The sequence below is a fragment of the Pseudorca crassidens genome, chromosome 8, assembly GCF_039906515.1.
Source record: "Pseudorca crassidens isolate mPseCra1 chromosome 8, mPseCra1.hap1, whole genome shotgun sequence".
Taxonomy (NCBI): Eukaryota; Metazoa; Chordata; class Mammalia; order Artiodactyla; family Delphinidae; genus Pseudorca; species Pseudorca crassidens.
In genome coordinates, this window is record NC_090303.1 from 82,717,123 (window position 1) to 82,739,744 (window position 22,622).

The window sequence follows — 22,622 nt, forward strand, 5'->3', positions numbered from 1 at the left end:
AATATTAAAATCCACATTAGGAAAAAAAAGGGGCTCGGATTCATCCTCTCCTTCCAAATAAGCACAATCAGCTTGGCACACACCTCCAATCTTCCTTTCTCCTCTCCCCTCGTCTTTCCTTCCTTTCGTCTTTTCTCTTTCCTCTTGCTTTTCTCCCTTAGGAGGTAGATAACAAAGAGCAGGGTTGTAGGGGCAGAGTCGAAGTTGACCCAAAAAAATCTAATTATTCCTTCTCCTTCCACAAACTCAGAAACCTAAGGCTTTTCATAAAAGTAGTAGTTCTATTTTTTCCCCCCAAAATCTCTGCTGTTTATGTTTGCCTTGTCTTTAGCGAACTCTAATAGATTTTTCTACTGAGTTCTGGTCTGTATCCCAGGTTCCTAAAAGGTGTATTTGAAGACAATACCAGGTAGATTCCCTTGAGTTTCTGGATACAATCTTCCTTTCACCGAAAGGCAAACAGCTCAAGGAAGGCTCTCCTACACCTACATCCTCCTTTGACTTCCCAAGAGCAGGCCTGGCAACTTGGAAAACTCTGGAAGATTGCTGAAAATTCAGAAACAGGGTTTCACGGCTTTTTAAATACTGTTAAATTTGAAATCAATGCCTCAAGTTAATTTGGCTCTTTCCGCCTTGAGCTGATTAGTGAACACTAAATTTCATGCTAACGCTCCCAAGCCATTTGCCTGCAATGCGGGAGTCACTTTCCAAATTCCGCTGACTGCAGTAAAAATATATATGGTCACATCGTGTCTTGACCGTGGTTCTACGGTATTTCTCTCCTCATACAGGTGGGTTGATGTTTACTGTATTAGACCATCACGCTCCAACTTCCCACTGGCACATGAAGTTAGCGGTTTTCTAAGGTAGTCCTGGAATCCATTACCATGGAAACAAAAGGTACAAAGAGCTATTTTTATCTCACAGGAAAACCTACAGGAACTCTAAAAAGATCAAAAGTGTTTTCAAAGCAAAGGTTTGTAGGGCTAAATCCATTCTAGCTTGGGTTAAAAAAGCCTTGGGGTGAAATAACAAGGCAGGTTAACAGAGGAAAAATGAGGGTGGTAGGATGACAGCAAACACACAGCAGCTGGACAACCGGTGGACACCTGGGGCTGCTCACCAAGTCTACCCCCCAAAAGTGGCTTTAAAAACCCAACTCTCTTCCTCTGCCAAGGTACACGAAATAGGATTAGAACTCTGGTCTCTCCTCACGTATGTGAAAATGAGTCGTCTGCTTTTCCGACATTGATAATATCATACAAACTTTGGTCCCAACATCTCCAGCCGACCATTCTAGACTAGACTCAGTGGAAATGAGGACTAAAGGAAGGAACCTTAACACAAATATGTTCATTGTATCATCTCTCCATCTGATCTAGAAATTGGTCCCGTGTGTTGAGGAAACGCTGTCATGGGTCATATTTTAGTTTGGGAAGGGAGTAGGTACAAACCACATGCATTTGTTTTAGTGTCTCTGTGTTTTCCTGAGGTCCAAGTAGTTTCACCACATCCTGCCATTAACTTCAAAGAACAATTTTGGATGTGTTAGTCCTTCCATGGAAAACTTCCTGATACATAAACTGCTCCGGCCATCTGTAAAAATACAAATTCTTCCCATCCAGCCTCCTCCTCAAAAAACATCTGGTGCAGTAGGAAGCTCCCATCCACAGTGCTGAAGGAGAACACGTTTCCTAACATTTCCCAGGAGCAGGAAAGGCACACGGGGTCATGGCGGTCAGACTCCATTCTTATATCCAGGCCACTGCCCACTGAGGATGTGCTGGGCCAGGCCACCTGCCATCCTGGCCACTTCCACTCTGAGAGTATGAGGCTTAGAGAGTTGAAGCCCTCCACGTTAACTTCCCTGCTCAAAGGCAATCTTCTAGAATGGCAAGGAAAAACGAATTTCACTTAGAGTAGGGTTAAACTAACAGCAGGAGTATATTCAGGGGAAAGAAACCATAACAGAAAGGATTTGAAATCATACTGTATGGAAGACTGTGCAAAGCAGTGGTTGAAAGCATGAGCTTTTGCATCTGTCAGACCAAGGTATGACTATGGCTTGACTATGACTTTCTAAGTTATGTAAGGAAGCTTAGGGAAGCCTCATTTCCTCATCTGAAAACCATACTTATCTGATGGATTTGTACCTGGGATCAAATAAGATCAGGCATGCTAAGTGTTTAGCACAATGCCTGGCTGGCATTTAAGAAGCTCTCAGTAAATGTTAGCTCTTATGCTGTTACTGTCAGGAGCAGATTAAACAGTAGAAACTTTTAGCCTGGAGAACTCAAGACTCAGGACAACCAGGACCTTCAAACATCTGAAGAACTGTCCCATAAAAAAAAGAGACGCATCAGAAGACAGGAGCAGGGCCAATGGGTAGAAGTGATTGACCATGACCTCTGTTCCCACCTTGAGCATCAGGATTGCCTCACCCTCCAAATGACTGGGTGGGCTTCCACATCCCTTTTGGAATTAAAGCCATTCCTAAAACTGCTCAAGGGGGAAGAAGATTTCAAGTCAGAAGAGAGAAAAAAAAAAGAATGCCATTACAAAACGGAGTGGGCCAGTTTGTGAGATTATTAGCATCAAGTGTTTAAATGCATTGTCAGGATGCATTCTTTTCGTACCTCTCTGTGCCAAGGACCATGCCAGGTACTCTCAGAGACATAAAGATGAGTAAGACATGTTTCCTGCCCTCAAGAGCATTATTCTCTACAGGGGGATTGAGTGGAGATGGATGTTTAACACAATTAAGTGGTACAAAAGGCAGCACTGAATCACTAAGTATTAAGGAGCTTAATAGATGAGATTCTGCTTTGGATGAAAGGCTTCAATAGACGATCTCAGAAATGCCTTCCATCCCTGAGGTTCCACAAAGCCAAGTATTTGGGGAACTAGGGAAAACAACTGTAAAATAATAAATAAATTACTCTGTGCCAAGCTTCCCAAAACATTTTTTAAATGTTTATTAGTGGATACGATATCTTAAAATGGTGTTAAGTCTTCTACTGAATTTAACTGAGTTATATAAAACAAAGTACAATGCAAAACTGTGTACTTTTCCTTCATAAGATCAGTTTTCTAACTGGGCATAGCTTTTTAAGGGTAATTCTCATCATGTAGACGTGATCAGCATTATTTATAGGTTTTACATTTCTTTCACGTCAAATCCTAAAGTTGTACCACTTTACTAGAATGAAATATTGATGCTATTAAACACCATGAAATGTTTTAAATAAGATGTTAAAATAATATTTATTCATCAACCTTGGACTACTACAGTATTTTAGATCACTGATTTAACAACTAAATTTCTTCTTATCACATTCTATGCCTGACACTGATCAGGAGAGGCTGAAATTTAACTGTAATTACAGTCCAAAAAGACAGGTTTTCATTTTAGTTCCTCATAGTTCAGAGAAACACTTAAGGGTAAATACAAGTTTGGAGCTTAAAATCCTGATTCTCCCAGCATGTGCTTAAACTCACCCTGCTTCACACGCAGACCCTCGGCCGGGCACCGCTCTCAGGACCGTGTTGGCTCAGATCAGCATGGAGGTGACAGATGGGGCATTCATTTAAGGAGTGGTGCTGGGTTATCTTATTTTTGTTAGAGAAGGATACTGTGGGGAAAATATTCTCCACTTAATCTATTTTACTTGCATCAAGGTGTTACCTGTAAATATTAAGTTACACACATGCAAAACTCACTAGGTACTTTAGCTGTATGCATATAAATGAAACGAGGTAATCCAAACTAAAAAATGGAATTTCCGGTATCTTTTCTCCTCAGGCAGAGGGGAAAAAAATACCCAAGGATTTAAAATTCCAACCCAGTGGTTTCAAAGACAACAAAACATCTCCCATCGAGCTCCCATTTAAATCGGTGGGGTAACGAGAGTAGAAATTACAAGTTAAAGTACCACAGCATGAAGAAAAAAAATAAGCAGTTATGCCATTTTCAATACAGAACCTATTTCCAAGTCACTCAAAATTCTTTACACTTCGAATATTGTAAATTCTCCAAATTTTTTTACCTTACTGAGATCTATTACCACTTTGTGAAATGGAGAAAGTGCAGATATGATTACTCCCAGTTTACTCAAGGCTCAAGAAGACAGCAAGGAGAAGCTGTGACCCTCTCGAGAACACTGGCTTTCCTTATTGGATTGAGGCAAATAAAATCGATTCACTGATAATGCGTTTAATTTCTCTCTCAGCAATTAATTGTGTATCTATGTTTAATGAGAACAGTATAAACAGTCAAGATAGGCAGGTGGCAGATGAAAAAAATTTTTTTTGATCTTAAGCTACATGGATTTCCAAAGTGCAAAAATGGGGGCTGGGGGTAGGAATTCTCTGGGGTCCACTAGCTCCTTGCTTGAATCGCAGAGCAATTCACCTCCTGTATCTACTCCTACCCTGAACTAGAGGGCTTAGATTTCTGGCCTCTGGATGCTCAGTACCCACTTGCTTGGATTTTAACTGAGGTCCCGCCTTTCGGGACATAACCCTCCAACCCTCCCCGTTTTCAGTCCTCCTAGAAGACTCTTAAAGGGGCCCTTTGAAGTTTTGCCATAGCAGAGAGATGCTAAGCAGAAGAAATAAGGTTTCCACTTACTTCCGTCTTCACGGAGCTGAAGGCATCAGGTCAAAGGTTCTGGGATTCCCCACACCTGGAAGAGCCCTTCTCCTCCCCTGGCCTCTGGTTTATACACTCCTACCCATCCCTCTAGGCCCAGGCCGATCCCGCATTACCACGGGTAACTCGACTCATAGCTGCAGCTTCCTCAGGTGAAGTCGGCCTCTCTTCTAAACCCTGGCACCATATCACAGCCTTATCACATCGTTTTATACTGTTCGTTGCTATTGTATATGTGTTAGTGATTTCTCCCCAATGAGATTCTAAGCGATGTAAAAGCTTTGAATCTTCTATTTCTTGCTTAGTTATCCCCAGGAGTGTCAAACACCATATACTTCCAGGATGCTGAATAAACCCAAACACCTGCTGGGGATTGGCTAGTACCTAGTTCACCTGTTAAGTTAAAGAACGAGAATAAGTGGGTAATATATTGGTATTTCTTCACCGTATTCTGCTTGTCTTGGTGGGAAAAAAAGAGCTTTCACACTTACTGAGGTCAAAGAACAATACCAAGAACTATTCAGCAAGTAACACTGTGATAGGATTCTGTCCTTCCTGCAAAGACGGCAGAATTCTGCATTGCAAAACTACCACTTCTCCGTGGTCATTTTTAAGTCTTTTGTCATTTACAGACAGTTCTGGGTGTACTCTGATGCTTTTGCAAATATGTTCCTATAAAAGGGTTTCATCTTCAAGGAATTCATGGAAAAGACTCTGACAAGTACAGGTTTCTGGTAACTGACTGTACTGCTGAACTGAATGAATAAGCATTTTCAGAACTCTAATGGAAAACTGATAAACTCATAAAAGTGCTAACAAAAGATCAAGATGAAAAAAATTAATTACATGGGACTGAGTGAACTGATGAGGCTGATTATAATTTTGGTGACTTTCTGTTTGAATAAAAAAATAAATAAAATTAAAAAAAAATAAATACCACTTCTCTTTCCCTGAGGAGTCTTTTCACATTTCAGTAAACTATCCATGTTTGATTAAAATGAAAATGTACCAGGCCATAATTGATATGTTTGACTGAATTATTTATATTTTCAACAGGTGGAACATGAGAGGTCCTAGTGTTAGTCAAAGTTTTATATGTTTAGTCCCACTATTTTTCTGGTTGTCCAAAAATGAATGTGACTTCTAGAGAAAGTACTTCTGAATCTTTTTAGTGCTTCCATTTCTGACATTTGTATCAGAAGGTAATGGGTGTAAGTATTATGTAGTCCATAAAAGTATTCCCTCAATAAAAGGATAGTGTTCTTTGCCCACAGTGGGCCTATGTTTCCATCTACATTGGATCATTGTACCAAACATGGCAAAGAAAGGGAATTTCACTAACAAAAGATCAAGATGAAAAAAAAAATTTAATTACATGGGACTGAGTGAACTGATGAGGATGATTATTTTTGTGACTTTCTGTTTGAATAAAAAAAAAAAATCCCACAAGGATTCAGAGGCAAAAAATATACAAATCAATTTTCACTGCAAAGTAAAGGAGCTGTTACAGTGGAAGATTCCAGGACTGAATGTCAATATTATGACATAGCATGAGTGTGTTTCGTGTTTGGTCATCTCAATCACTGTTGCTTTTGTTGTGGTCATCCATTTACAATGCTTGCTGTCAGTTTATTTATCTCTTGTAAAAATAAAATACAGTGTGTGTGTGTGAAAAAAAAAGAAAGAAAGAAAGGGAATTCCAACCCAAAAGACAGACTTAAACACTGCCTGCAGCCTTGAGGGTTAGTCAGCCGCTCGTCCACACCACGGCTCCACCTCTTAACCATCAAACCAGGGGTACTGGGAAAGAGTCCAAAGGAGCCAGAATTTGTTGTTGTTTTCATTGTTTTCCACAACTGAACCCCAGTGGCACTTTTGCGTGCTGATATAACCTTAAAATTTAGCACAGCTTGTCTCTGGGTCATCCAATCTTTCCCTTGGCTGTCTGTTCATTAAACAAAACTGACTCTTACCACCTAAGACATGGATTTGCAAAGAACAGAAGCCCACTGCTTCCTTAGCTCAACTGGCTGGAGCGTGAGGTTGGTGAGGTCCCAGTCTCATGCTTGGCCTTCAGGCAAACGAGACAGCTTAGCTCCATGTCAGAGCCTATTTGGACCTATTGATTGCATTGTTTCTTGGTCAGTGACAGCATCTTTAATGCTAACCTGCCATTGTTTACAAAATAAGGCAAATCAGTATGGCCGCTTGAGTACTGAAGTAGAGGTCTAACTCAAGATGAATATCCTACTAACGTGGACGTCAACATCTCCCTCCTCACTATCATCATCACAACTATGTATCAGGGATCCTACTTAGGACTTCACGCACTTTACCTTATCTTCATTTAAGACCTTATGAAGGAGGTACTATCATTATCTACTCTTCAGATGTAAGAAAGCTAACGTTTAGATCACTTTGCTGTACACCTGAAACTAACACAACATTGTAAATCAACTGTACTCCAATAAAAAATTTTTTAATTTAAACACACACACACACAGAAAAGAAAGCTAAGATTTAGAGAGATTAACTAGTGTACTTAAGGTAATATAGCTAATAAGTGTTACATCAGAATTTGAACCCAGAAGTCTGACTACAAAGCCTGACCTATTTCATATAATTCACATTAATCTGTTCTACTCCAAAGAGTATCAAGAACCACTAGATAAATATTACAATAATCTATAATTTGAAAAGACAGCTCCTGAGGATGAATATCTATAGGACACAAATATCTCTACAACATATCTGCATAGGAATGATATGCCATTTGTTCTCTAAACAATATAAATGCAAACAGTCTCAGAGCTGAGATGACAAATCACTTTGAGAACTCTACTACATAGAATTGTCACAATATTAAATACTTAAAGTTAAAATGTAAGAAATAGCACAAACACTAATAAAAGTTAGAATTCACTCTCGATTCATGTAAAGGGAAGCAAGGGTGAGCTGGAGCAAGAATACATCACCATCCTCACATCCCACGGGAGCCCAGGGTGGCACTTTATGACTTCGAAGGTGGGCCTAACCAGTAGATCTGGGGCTACATTGTACCAAGGAACCCAGCCTCCCCAAGCACAGAGGGAGCCTGGGAGAGTCTTGGAAGGAGACAAATGGCCAACATTGAAAACACATGTCTATCAGCTTGCTGGGCCAAATGAAATAAAGCAGCAGAGATTGGCCTCGTTCTGGAAACAGATAAAGGTGGCTTTGGACAATGCTATACCTGGACCCCTTCCCACCCCACCAGCCTGGTGCTCATTATGTATTTAAAATACATGAAGATTACATGTATATTTTTATGTTATTAACGGTGCTTAGAGATAGGGAAAGTCCCTATTACAGCTGAAAGAGATGTCTCTGTCTTTTGCCAGAGAATGTGTTTTACCAATTAAATGGGTAAATAGGCCCTTTTCCCTCACTGTGGGTAAAGGGCCTCTTGTGACCCTCTGTTGATTAAGACTGCTGTGGAATGTTATTTGCAATCTCATTGCATAATGGAAATCAGGAGGTAGCTGTCATGGTTTCTGAAGACAAATCGCTGGTAGCTGAGACAAATCGCAGCCTCTTTCGTCACTTACTCTTCTCAATCCCCTGTCAATGTATATCTTAAGTCCAGGTTTCTTAAATCGGTCTGCTCCACTGTCACAGGTAATAAAAATGAGGCAAAGTGACCATCTGAGTGACCCTGCTTTAGGAACCCTGTTCAAGTGACCATTCTGCTGACCATCACTCCTGAGCCACACATTATTTAATAAGGAACACAGCTTCCAAAAGAGCACACAATTAAAAATAGATCCATACAGCAGCTGCTGTGATTATGACCAATAAGAACAGAAATTCAACCAGGCATGAATCAAAAGAAAAAAGGCCGCTGCCAGACAGAACATTGTTCAACCTCATTTTTGTCTTGTGTACTTTGACTTGCTAAGTCAGCCAGCGGACGATTTGCACGGAGCAGAGTTTCTCAAAGTGTGGTCTGCGAAACGGCAGCATCAGCATCACCCGGTTACCGCTAGCAGTGCCAGGTCTCAGACCCCAACCCAGACTTACCGACTCAGAAGCTCTGCCGGCAGGGGTGGGGTGGGGACTCAGCTTCCACGCTTCACAAAGCCTCTGGGCGATTTGGATGCATGCTAGAGTTTGAGAGCTACTGGGCAGGAGCCAGGGGCAGCCCTCGGATGCTAAGTCTTCCCGCAGAAAGTACAGCTGTTGGTTGTAAAAAGTTATCTTCTGAAGAGTCTGGGAAGAAACCAGTCCTGAAACCAAATAAAACCACTGCCGTCTTCAATTGTGCTGTAAGCTAAAACTTCTCTTTAAAAAAAAATCAAGTCTTGGGCTTCTCTGATGGCACAGTGGTTGAGAGTCCTCCTGCCGATGCAGGGGACACGGGTTCGTGCCCCGGTCTGGGAAGATCCCACATGCCGTGGAGCGGCTGGGCCCGTGAGCCATGGCCGCTGAGCCTGCGCGTCTGGAGTCTGCGCGTCCGGAGCCTGCGCGTCTGGAGCCTGTGCTCCGCAATGGGAGAGGCCACAATAGTGAGACGCCCCCGTGCCGCAAAAAAAAAAAAAAAAAAAAGTGTATAGCACTGTCACAAGCCATTCTCTTGGAAAGACTCCTCACTACTTTCAAAACAACCTCGTTATTATTTATTTATTTATTTAAATTGGATCAAAGATTCTTTAAATTCTATAGTGCTTTACGACTTTCAAAAGTTTCACACACGATTTCATATAATCCCATAATAACCCTTTTTTCCCCTCCCCCTTTATTGCCTCTCCCCTCTTCCCTCTCCTCACTCATAGCCGCTAGTTAAAACAAACTTATTATTTAAAACACTCAAAAGATAGGCATTAATCACTACGTAACGTCTTAAGAGGTCTTCAGTATTCACTGTAGGATGTCAGACCTTTCGAGGTTAGGAAAAGGGAAAGTAAGAAATACTTAAATTCACCAAGTTTAAAATCTGCTTCACCCAACAAGTCACGATGCTCCTTTAATGGTCTGAGCACATGACCACTACACTGGTTCTAAGTTACTGCATGTCATAAAGAGGCACCACCTGTGAGGTGGGCCTGTATCACGTGAGTCTGCCTTATAGCAAGGTGTTTTTGGTAACTCATTAATTCAGCCCCTTTGTTGGTCCAAGAAGGGGCTCTATGAGACCAAAATTCACTCTAGAGCTAATAGTGCTTGGAATGCCTCTAGCATTGTTTTCACTTTTTTTTCAAATGATAAATGACCTTAAGAAATCAAAGTCAAGTAACCTATCAGTAAGGGATTTATTAAATAAATGATGCTCTCTTCATATAGTTAAAAACCAAGCAGTTAAAGTTTTACAGTTCTCAGCCCTGGACAAATAACAGAATCATCTAATGATCATTTAAAATATACCAATGCCAGGGCTCCACCCCAGTTTCATTGGTCTTGGGTAGGGTTTGGGCTTTTTTGAAACCTATCCAGGTGATGCTAACAGGCAGCTAGGGTTGAGAATTACTGAGGTGAATCTATATTAGCCAACATGGAAATCTCTCCCAGGCATATTGTTATATGAAAAAGAAAGCCATAAGACATATCTATTAATAAAATTCTGTGTATGTATGTGACGTCACGAATAGATATGTGTTTGGATGTGGTCTCTTTCCATTTTACACTATTTACTTATTCATTGCTTAGACTTTTCAAAATGAGGATGTGCTCGTGTCTTTTACTTATTTAATTTTTAATCTTAAAAATCTGTTTAGAGAAAATGTGAATTGGTAGGAAAATGAGGCAGCACATGAAAATATAGGAACTCCCAAAATATACCACCTTTCCTTTCTCCCCTTCTCCTTCCTTCTGTTCCTTTTTGTCAATGAGTACAAAAGTAAAATACACAAAATCCCATTTCTGTTCTATCTACCCAACACCTACTATTTCCAATATCTGGGATTGGGGTGAGGGAGGTGGAGGAAGTGGAAGGGGTAGAGAGATATGGTTCATTCATTCATTTATTCAGCAAACATTTATTGGGTTCCCAGGTAGGCCCATACTAGGTGCTGGAAATAACAGCAACAAACAAGATATATATGCCCTCATGGTTATCATGGATATCATCCTGCCCTCGTGGAGCTCTGTTACATGTAACAAAGAAACTTAATGTAGTGGAGAGAAGTAAGAAAAGACTTCCCGAAGTGGAGGTAGACCTTCATCTTGGGAGAAATAGCGGCCACTAGAACTTTAAGAAGAGGAGTGGCATGACCACGTCTGCATACTTACGTGTCTCTATGGCTTCGAGTTGTGTCAGTGACCATGGGCCATGCCCATTTCCCCCTGTAACCCAACTTAAGGCCACTAAGAGAGACCATCCATCGTCTCTCGTCCGAGGTGAATAGGCTCTTTACAAAACTAAATTAGAGCTTGCTACAGGAGCAGAGCATTGACTAAAGGAATCTATCTTTCAATTTTCCATTATCTGTTTGCCATCAAATAAGATTAAGCGTGAAATGTTACCCCTTGCTGAGTTTATTGATTGGGCTCATTTTTCTGCCCATCTAACTAGATGAGCCTGAATACGGCAGATACACCTGTTCAGAGTTTACAGTTAAGAAAGCCCATTGTATGCAATAAATAACTCGCAAAATGCTTGGCTTTGTGGGAATGGTTACTGCAACTAGTAGAGTCTCTTGGAAGAAAATATATCTTTGTAAACATAGCAGGTAGGCGAGCACATCCAGGGTAATGGGATGCTTCACTGTACTTCACTTACTTAACATGAAGGTCAGTTTTAGCCACTTATAACCAGGACACTTCAGCATGGTGAGAAATTGTCTAGAAGTAATTCTAGATAATTATAGAATAATCCACACGTGGATTTCTATTTGATTGCTTTGGGAAGTATACACCACAGACTATCTAACCCCCATCCTTCAAGAGTTGAAAATTAATTCTCTAGGTAAAGTTCACCAGAAAAACATGAGAAAGAGAAATTATATCTGACACTGTCCTTTTCTAACCCCAATGCATCTATGTGGACATCAATATGTGTTACCTCCTACTATCAATGTGCTATTTTTAACTTATAATGTTCAATCTTTGCTCAAAGTAAGACATATGATTAGTGTTTTGAGGAACAGATTTGCTCTAATTTAAAAGAGAGGGGTGGAAATGTTCTAGAAAGGGGAAAAAATCCGAGCGCTTTATAAAACATATGCAAATTCCTTGAAACTGCTTTATAAAACAAATTTAAATTATGGGCTTCCCAGTCAACATTTCCAAAAGGCCCTCTCATTCTTTTTTAATTCTTTTCAAACTAAGCAGTCTCCATCTGAGAGCTGGACCCCTCTTTTCTTTGGTCTGTCTGCAACACAGGAGCCACTGAAATGGCATATTAACCTTCATGTAGGTTGGAGCAGTTCTGGGTTCTCTGGGTTTGCTACTCTGCAGTTATGGGTCACATTATCCTAATCGATTCTACTGTTATCTAAAACCATTAACTTGGTATAGGGATTAAACAGTCACCTAGGTGACCACTCTGCCGCCATGTTAACCCATATATGACACGTGTGTGTGTACGTGTGTGTGTGTCAAGGCTGCGTGTAGTGCTTCTAAAAAGTTCAGATCATTGAAGTCTTGTTCTGTGACTCTCAAACTTGTTTTCACTCCCAACACACCTGACAAATGAGATACTTCAATCAGTAAAAATGGTTCTAGGGAGGGGGTTGGGAGACACACACTCACTCACTGTGTCTGTCACATGAAAAGCCTCTGAGGTAGTTTTGATAGCCTACACCCCCCCCCCAGGGCATGAGGAGAGAGGGTGTAAGCCCCGCCCACACTCAGGGTTGACAATCATTGGTTTAGTATGGCATTCAGTGCCCCAAGGGGCGAGGCCACAGGCCAGCTTCCGCCCCACACCCACCCAACAATGAAGTCTGGCTCCACCCCCTGCCGAATTCTCCGCTGAAGTTAAAGGGCTGATTTTACCATTTGCCCCTGAGCTTTGATAGGAAGAGAAACAAGGATAGGGCAACATTCCTTCCCTCTAGAGAAAAGCAGGACCAGCTATACACCACAGCAGAGGAGTTGCCCCTCACGCCGACAAGGTGCAGGATCTGGGGGGCTAAATGAACCTCCCCCCAATGCCTGAATCCCCTTAACAAAGACAAATCATTTCATTGCACCACAATTAGCGATCCCATGGAAAACAGAATCCTCCTCTGACTTAAACACAGACATGTTATATGCAGATGACTGACAACACATGCATAGCTCCTTTCCTGAAACAAGGCTTCAATCAGGAGAATGGAGAGGGTTACGAGGCCAGGACAGGCTGCCGCAGGAGGGCCAGACTGAAGGAAGAGGAAGATGGGCATGCCTGGGGGACTTTGTCTCCTTCACAATGTAGCCCAGGCAGATAACACATGGCTTTAACAGGACTGTCCAGAAAAAGAGAACTGGGACCTTTGGAGACTACTTCTGATTTCAGCCCAAATATTTTCCATACAATTTTAAACAGATTCCAGCTACATTCTAAAAACCCCAATTAATGCTTATTGTTGAGCAGGACAATAAGTAAATTCATTAATCAAGACCTTGTTTACACCCCTCATGGTCAAGGTTAATTGTGTTTTTCCAAACCAAGATGCTCGACCTTCTGTGACTCCATTAATCCAGGAATAAGTGGCGCTATACTGATATCCAGCCATCGTTTTAGATACTATGGGTCATATGCTGTCCTGGAGGGGCCCAAGCGCCATAAAACTGTCCTAAATGTTTAATTTTATTCAGGTCATAGCATTTGTTTAATCAAATTATTATCTTTCAAAATGGAACTGTAAGCGAATCCCCAAAGCATTAATTTGCTAATCATTCCTTTGATAACTATTCTAATATTTCATGTCAGTCCTAGCATATGTGTTTAAACAGAATATATATTCACACATAAAGTGAAACGTTTTCTATTCCAAGAGTGACCATCACCATTTCATAATTAATATCAGTGTGGAGTGCTGGCTGGAGGTCTCATGTGAATCGTCGAAGTAAACTAAAGTGGCACAACAGCGATTAAGTTGCAATTATCAATTCACAGTCATGTGGCTCCAGGTTCAGCTGGAAGATGGGCTGACCACTTACATTTTCTCACTTACTTGTAAAAGACAGATTTTTCAAGCCCCGCTTATTTGGTTCATAAATATATCTGCTTCCATATATTCAATGCTCATTCCAGGCCAGCATACCGGTCTTAGTCATGACATCTACCATAACCAACATCTCCTCCTGGCTAAAAGTCACCCAGTCCCTGTGCTTTGGTAAAGGGTGGCAGCCCCATTCATGTGCAGACCACAGTCTCGAGACTTGACCTATAGCCCTGGACTCTGCCCAGAGTCAATGGTATTGTAGTTCTCCCACATGATCAAATAAGGTCCCTCCAGAGTTACCCAAGAATTGGCCAGTCAGTGAGAGAAGAACAAAGTAAAGAGAAGCCAGGTCTAGAATGCATAAAAACAAAACCTACCCTTCAGTTGGCCCGAGGTCCCCTTTGGCAGCCCAAGCAGACAAAGGACACAGTCAGGTCCTGGTGGAATCCTTCACCTGCATTATCTCATTAAATCATCCAACAACCTAACACAGTGTTAACATCCCCATTTTACAGATAAGCTGATTCTGTAGCAAAATTAATGTAAACAAGTTTTGAAAACCTCAACTGAGCAATTATCACCTCCATCCCACTCCTCAAATCCTTGCCCACTTTTGGCACCAGACTCCAGGAAAGAGACAGGATTCACGGGAATTACGATGGGATTGATGGGAACCAGAATTAGTTTATAAGGGGAGAGTAAAAGGAGGGAGATGATCCTCACGAAAGTTTCCCCTTCCCTAAAAGTGGGTGTTGATGAGTTAAGAACAGAAAAGAGATGCTTTGGAGCATCAGGGGAGGGAGATCAAGTCAGAGAGGAGAAGAGAACTGGGAAACTGGCTGGAGCTGGACATCACCCCAGAGCCGAAAATGCCATGCGGCTCAGAATCAGGATGCGGGAGAAATCCAAGATCCCAGGATGTTGGGGTAAACCTGGAGCTTCTGGTTCTGAATCTTGCCTCCAGGCAAGGGGTCAATTAGCCCAAGAGAAATCACTAACAACTTTCCAGTTTCCCTTGAAAGTTTCCAGAGATGGACAATTAGAGCACCCTTGGCTGCCTATTTTAATCTTGTGTCCTCCTCCTTGCCAAGGGGCTCTTCCTAACGTCTGGCTCAGATATCTCAGGCATTCCCTGACGCCTGTGTGTGACTCCTCGGCACTCCTTAGACACAGAGAGCTCCTGCTCAGCAGCCTCCTCATCTGAGAAAATTTCATCCATCTGAAAATAGTCACTAAGGGGCCTCTTACCATTCTCTCCTCCAAACTTAGGGAATTCATACAGAAGCTGCGGGGATGTTACAGACGTGAACCAGACTAGATGGTCCCCCAAGACAGCTTTCAAAGCGGAAAGCTTTTGATTCGAACCCTTCTATTTTCTGAAGTAAGTTTTCCATCACTTTGTTCATTGTTGTCACTATATCTGTCATCTGTCCAACTTCTCCATATTCTTTTAATATTTTTAAATCTAATATGCACAGAAACAGCTTCTCACAATATTAAACGAAGACTCATTAATTCAGAGTAAGCTGGAAAAGTCATGTCCCGTTGAGTAAAAAATCAGAGTGAAAAGTATTTTCCATTTTTAAAATTATGTCTATTACAAAGGACTACATAACGGATGTTAATAAATAAAATGAGAAAGTTAATGAAAGATGAATTACAATAACTTTATGTTTATGGGACTTTATGCTTTCAAAATATTGTTCCATGTGTTGTTTTATTTTGCCAATTTTATTCAAAATGTAATCTATAGATAATAGATCATCCAACCTAAACCAAAAAGTCTCGAATTATCCTGCTAAATCTGAACTTTTAATTCAACAAGAATTACCTATAATTATTCTAAGTCTGCCTCAGAGCAGTCTGAATTAATGAGGTTCTGCTCTACTGTAGCTATCACAAACCTGACAACTTTATGGCCATCTTCTAGCCCAGAGTGTCACTCCCATCTACCCATTGGTAATAAATACTATTTCTCCACACAGGAACTTTTGTCATAACACAGCATCCCACGTTAAAGAAATTTCACCAAGTAAATTATCTTAAATCTCAAATACTATAGAAATGTCTGATCTGATAAATGAGCTAAGAGTTCATCAGACCCTTGAAAAACACTTGCTTTGCTTTAAAATAAGCCTCAATAAACAGCATATCCCAAGATACTGAGGACCCAACATGTCATAGAAATTATCACCTTTCTGTTTGTTCAGAAAAAAAAAGTCACAGTTAATCCAATTCATTCTTTTTAAAAATGGAACTAAATCAACACTTGTAGAAACCTAGACACAAACGCCTCTCTGTGAGGAAACTGTGGCCCTGAGAGGGTCTACGAGCATCTTCACCACATTCACTTTCCTCTTAAACCTGCAGCTGGAGTCAGGACAATTTATTGTCTTTCCACAACGGTCAGAATTGCCTAGTGCCTTTACCTACCTTAAAAAGTCTTAAAATGTTAGCCACCATGATGGACACGGAGCTCGCAGCAGCACCTATGACGCCAGAAATCTTGTCGGGCTTGGTGAAAATGGGTGGATCTCCATTAGCACACTTCACGTCAGAAGCATCTTTCTCTATCAAAGCCTGCACGAACGTTAGTGACTGCTCCAAAGCGTAGGTGTCCCTGGAGCAGGTGTCGAGGATCCGGACACCCAGAGTGATATTGGAGAGGAGATCAGGGTCCTTATTAATCTGGTCAATTGCATAAAGCATGGCCTCCAATCTGTGGATCCCTTTTTCCTTCTTCAGCTCCCCACAAGGCACCCCCCTCTCTCCCTTTGCGTGGACAGGAAAGAGACCTCCCAAAATGATGTCCCCGTCCACTCGTATGGAATGGGCATGCTCTTGACTGTGAGCTCTTTGCGTCATCGTGAGGATCCAGTAGAACTTGGCAGTCAGGAGGAAGAAACAAGGACACGAGGCGGATCGCTTTCCCTCGAATACCATTTTCTCCACAGGTGGTGTTGCAATCCAAGACCCAAAGTTTACTCTTGCCACAGAAGAAGGGGGACCACCTGAGGCTGTACCTTCTGGAGGCTACCATCAGGGCCCATGGGGAAAAGGCTCTGTGGGTTTCAGCAGGTGTTCTTGATTTGAATGTCACAGTGAATTTCCATCAGACCCCAAGGTTCAATTTTATTTCCGTATAAAGTCAACTTGCCTGGAATGATGCAAAAATTAGAGGAACAGCTGAGGTTCTGATGTTGGGATGAGGTCACCAATTCACATCCTTAAAGTCAGCCGTGTAGCAGAATTATTCCTGGAAGGCCGGAAGCAAAAAAAAGAAAGGGTTCAGTTCAAAGGGTCTACATTTTTCATATTTTAAGCCCTGTTTGCACCGACCTCTTTTTTATTGTTCAATTTTCCCTATTCAGTAAGAAACTAATTCTTTTTGTCCCCTTATGATTCTGAACACCTGGCTGCACTGCAGCTAAACAGAGAGATTGATGACACTTGTGGAGCAAGGGAAACAGAAACGTATCAGAAACTAGGTTGATTCTCCCAAATCAGAAAGCATTTTTATGTACAATTTCATTTCAATAAATCCAATTTCTGTGAAGGTAAAAATCCCGAGATTGATGGCATGAGTTCTTTTCAAATCTGTTTTTACTTTTTACAGCTGTCTGAATTTAGCATTTAAATTTCGTCCACAAAATCAGAAAGAAAGGCTGTTTTCTGTGATGTATTCAACAAGCCAGTCATTCGTTAATGACATTTTTGGTGCCTCAGATTTCCCAATGGGAAAAAGTGATTACTCAATCACACACAAAAAAAGAGAAAGGAATCCACCCAAGGAGCCCAAAATGTATGAGCTTTAGAGCTTGTGAAAAGATTAAACATAGAATGTCGGCTATTTTGTGTAAATTATCTTATTGTTCTCTGATAACAAAAGAATGACTTGAAAATTAAACACATAGGGTAGATTATGTGTGAAAATACTCCTATTACCATTGTCAGAGTTTCCTATTAATTTGTCTGAGTGGAAGCAATGGGTATGATTACAGTTCTGAAGCAAACGCTTCTTGATCCTAGAATCACTAAAGAAAATCAGAGCTAGAGGTCTATTGAAGAGCTTCTTAATTTTGTCAGACTCAGTGGGGAAAACAGTTATTTCATCAAGACTAGAAATAACCTAGAGTGAAAACATCTACAAGCAAATCTATAGGAAAATTTTATTCTAGGACCTTCACTGTTAAAGAATGCCATGAGATTCTTTCAAAGGACTTTTGTGGAGGTTTAACTGAAAACAAGAACTGACTTCACATAAGGGAATCTGATGTTTGAAATGCACATGCGGTTAAGAGAATAAACAGCACCAGCGTATTTTGGTAGGATAGTTAATCTAATGTTCATTGCTCACCTATTTATACATATGGGTTTGAAACCTGAAATTTGGACAACTCTCCTCTACCCTAGCCAACCAACATCTGGTTGTGCTTTCCATTCACTTGTTCAATTTCCAGTTCATAAAATTTTCGTTCCTCCCCAACCCAAAGGAAAGGATGGTGCCTCTCTAGAGGCCAACTGAACATATATCCAAAAGCCTTCAGAGAAAGCTGCACTTTTTTCACTTTTAGATGAGGAAAGGGGGCTTGTAGCAGCCCACTGCCCGGGATTTCTGAGTATACACCTGGAGCACACTCAGAAATACAGTCCATGGCCCAGTCTGCTGGGACAGTCCTCATCTGCCTATGGCAAGCATTTCCTGCCTCCTGGCACGTGCTAAGCCCTGGATTTCCCATATTCGGCCTCAAAATACTTCGTCCTTTTCTGATTTTTCTCATGACTTGACTAATATTCCGTCACACGTGATTCTCTTAGCAGCTGCTTCTCCCTCAGAAAATCTGTGAGTTGGCAGCAGCCTGACCTCAGGCATTCCACAAAAGGAAACACTTAGAAAGCTAACTTGACTTTCTGTATGAAACCATTTAAGTGATGGACCATGGATTACACCAACCGCCCATTAAGAGAAGGAGGACTGTGCTTTACAGTTTCACGAGGAAGACCAGTTAGAAGACAGTAAAATCTCATTAACTCTGATGACTAATTCAGGGCTTGTGACCAAGTCCACAGGGCTGGGCTGACCCTGAGCGTATCCTTTCTGGCAGAGCACAGAATGAATGGATACTCGAAGGAGAAATGATGAAGGGGAAAAGGAAGGGGACATGCCGTTCTTCAAGCCACCTCCCAAGTACTTAACACACTTCAGAGAATAAATGGTTTTCAATTATAGACGACCATAAACTCAGTCTATCTGTTAATTACAAATCATCCTTACCTATGCTACTCATGTGGCATTAACCTAGTTCCACTTGTTGTACAGCCCTGGAGGTAGTAAAATTGAGTTTCTTTTAAAGGTATTCATGTCTGCAATACTTTTTAGTCTCTTTAGCATCTCATAGGTCTGTTTAGAGCTTTAAGTTAGGGAAAGATTGGGGAGTAAATAACAGAGAGACAGGAGTTAGTCTTGTTTAGGGGATGAATGCACTTAAATGGAAAACAAGAGGTACCATTTTGGTTGGGATTTACTGGGCAGTTTACTTGGATTTTTGCTCAAATTTCCTCCTTTGCAATACAGAATTAAAGGCACATAACCGCTCTGAAGCTCGGTTTTCTTGTCTGTAAAGGGATGCCACAAGGCACACACGGAAAGCGCGGTAGCTGGCACAGGGTAAGTGCTCGGTAAACAGGAGCGATCGTTGCTAAGCTAGTCTGCAACTCATTTTCCACTAAAGCACAGCAACTTTTTCCGTATTTGCCCAGTTGGTGAGATTGTTACTGAAAACTTTTGTCACTTTGAAAGTAAAATCAGAGCTACTTACAAAATGTCGAAATACAGCAGTTATTTCAAACTCTGATACACTGTCATACAAATCAGACTCTTGATGACCGGAAGGCTTAGTTTCCCTTTAAAATTCTAAGGAAACGTATATTTGAAAGTTTGTAGAAAACTACATAAATCTGGTGGCATCGCATAATCTTGCAGGGCCTAATCTTGCTCTTGGGCAATTCTTGTGAGCTTTAATCTGAACTCATCCTAGTGGGCGTCAATGAATTTTAACAAAATGACCTTTTTGTGCTATCGAGCCAGACAGCTCTACTTCATGTTCTGTGCTTGATTTAAAATCAGTTTTTCTCTCAAACGGACCTTCCTCTGGGCTTTGATAGAAACCTCACCTGAGATGATGGACTTCTTCAAGGAGGCGTGAGGTCCACACTCCTGAAAGCGACCTCTGAGGGGAGAAGACACCTTCCACTATTTCTGAGCCCTCAGGCGGAGGGCTTCCAGGAGGCTTAACCATTAAATGCTCTCGCTCAGCCCTTCCTGTTCATTCATTCCCTCCCAGCTGGTCCTAAGTACACGGTAAATGGGTACCTTGTAGATCATTAGCACTTCCATTACCCACCTCCGTGGCCCGGGTCTGCTGGGGAGCAGGCCCCCCCCAAGCTGGGACATGAGTCTGTGGCTCCCTCACAGGCTCTAGCTATTTCCTGAAACGCCAGGAATATGGACAGCTCCTCAAGGACCAGGGCCCTGAATTCTGCTGCTTTTTACCTTCTAGGTACCTTCTCTGAACCAAAGTCTCAAGCACCTAACAGAGCATCTCACTGAATTTTCATACACCAATCATTAGGTCTTGTAAATGAGAAAAAAAGGCTCCAAGAGGATGAGTATGGCCCAAAGCCCTCAGCTAGTAAACGGCACCACGGTTGAAGTCCTCAGGACCTCCAGGTGGGTCCTGCCCTTTGAGAAAGCCCCCAGTCTCTGCAGAGGCTGATTGGGACAGCACAAGCAAGGGGGAAGGCCCTGCCCCTCCACTGAAATCTTTCAGAAATGTGCATATCTTTGAGCGTTAGCTCTTTAAGAAAAATAATGAACTAATTAGGAGGGGACAATCTGGGGGCATTTCCAGGGCAGGGTGATTTCTGAAGGTTTCAACGAGTTGAGAATATCAAATGTAGTTTGTCCAAACCCCTCTGCTTCAAATCCGGTTTCCCAGACAGCCTGACACCAGTGAGAACAAACCCACCACGCCATGTGGGATCTATCTGGGTCTGTCACCAGGTCTTCCTCCAGCAACCTGGCAAGTGCTTTTAAGACACGGTGTGGTAAAATCCTTACAGGGATAGCAATAGCCAAGAACTGTAATCGTTTTCTCAGAAAAAGGCCAAACAGCCTCCCTCTGCTGTGTTCCATTCAGCTCTTTAACAAATAGGTTAAGCTCAATATCGTCATCAATTCACAAAATTGCAAATCCGGCAGTTTTTCTTGAAACAGCCCACGTTTGCAGCTCTTTTTGGTTGTTTTAGAAAATGCATCCTATTTGTTTATCATCTCCTGCGCCACCACAGGTATGCACAGCCCTGGAATCTTGGTGGGGACAGAATGAGGATGGGCTAGACAGAGACTCCCCTGGCAACAGAGGCCTGGAATTGGATCCTTGTCTGACAGTCGCTGGCTGGTGACACTGAGCACGTCACTTCACCTCTGTGTGCTTCCATTTCCTCATCTGTGAAATGAGTGAGATGGACCATATAATCTCTAAGGTGTCTTCCAGCTTCCTGTTCTGAGGTTCTATTATTTAATGATAAGGAAATATGAGATTATGCTCAAAACACCAGAGCAAGGCTTTGCCAACTGAACACAATAAATGATTTCGTTTGCAAGCTGAGTGGCTTTTCCCCATCGGTGAGAGAGGGTTGTAAAAGCTCTTCTCTACAAGCAGGCCCCATATTAAGAAAATCTGATACATGAGAGGCTCAATTTACTAAACAGATAAATTAGAAGGTGATTATTTGCATTACAAAAGAATTCACCACAGGTTTCCTTTAAATAGCTAAATCCCCCGTGCATTTAAAATGCAATCTGAGATATTTTTTTTAAAAAAAGAGGCAAAAAAAATGCAATTTGATTTAGAATTCAATTTGCACCATTTTTTTCAATAACACAGCTATTGCATAAAAAGACCACATTTAAAGTAATGAGAAGCGACTTTTATAGTATGTATCATATAAGAAGAGGGAAAGGGGCTGAAACAAACATTTACTGAACGCTACAGCGTGCCTGGAGCAAGTTACCTCATTTGCATTACAAGATACACCAATGAGGTTGGTATCACGGCCCCCATTTGGTATATAAGGAACCTAAAAACAGAAAGATTATATGAATGTGTCTAAAATCTTGGGCCGGAACTCAAATGCAGGACTGTGATATGTTCTTTCCCTTACCCCACACCCCTTGGGTGCAGCAGACCATGAAGAATGTCAAGCTGACCCTGATTTGATGATGTGGGCTGTGAGTGTGGCATCCTAGGTTCTGAGAAGTACCCCCCAGTACTCACTCCATGGCACTGGGCAAGTCACTTAACCTGGGATCAGTTTCTTTGTTTCTAAACTGAGGAATGATTTCTGGCCACCTCCTACGGTTGCGAAATGAAATGATATATGTCAAAGTACTTTATAAACTGGCAAGTGCTATAAGAATGTACAGGGAAACTATCATTTAACAATCAGTCCCGCTGGGACTTCCCTAGTGGTGCAGTGGTTAAGAATCCGCCTGCCAATACAGGGGACACGGGTTCAGTCCCTGGTCTGGGAAGATCCCACATGCCGTGGAGAGACTAAGCCCATGCACCACAACTACTAAGCCTGCGTTCTAGAGCCCGAGAACCACAACTACTGAGCCCACGTGCCACAACTACTGAAGCCCGCACACCTAGAGCCCGTGCTCCGCAACAAGAGAAGCCACCGCAATGAGAAGCCCGAGCACTGCAATGAAGAGTAGTCCCCACTCGCTGCAACTAGAGAAAGCCAGGGCGCAGCAACGAAGACCCAACTCAGCCAAAAAC

General features: G+C 41.8%; 1 protein-coding gene across 3 annotated transcripts in view; it reads right to left on the reverse strand.

Annotated features, from left to right (window-relative positions):
* Nucleotides 1-22,622, reverse strand: part of GRM8 (glutamate metabotropic receptor 8) — a 766,011-nt gene that overhangs the window by 738,644 nt on the left and 4,745 nt on the right. For all 3 annotated transcript variants that reach the window (XM_067746898.1, XM_067746900.1, XM_067746899.1), the window contains exon 2: nt 16,210-17,032. In XM_067746898.1, coding sequence (XP_067602999.1) covers nt 16,210-16,719 — 510 coding nt within the window. In that variant the 5' untranslated portion in view covers nt 16,720-17,032. The remainder of the gene's footprint in view (nt 1-16,209; nt 17,033-22,622) is intronic.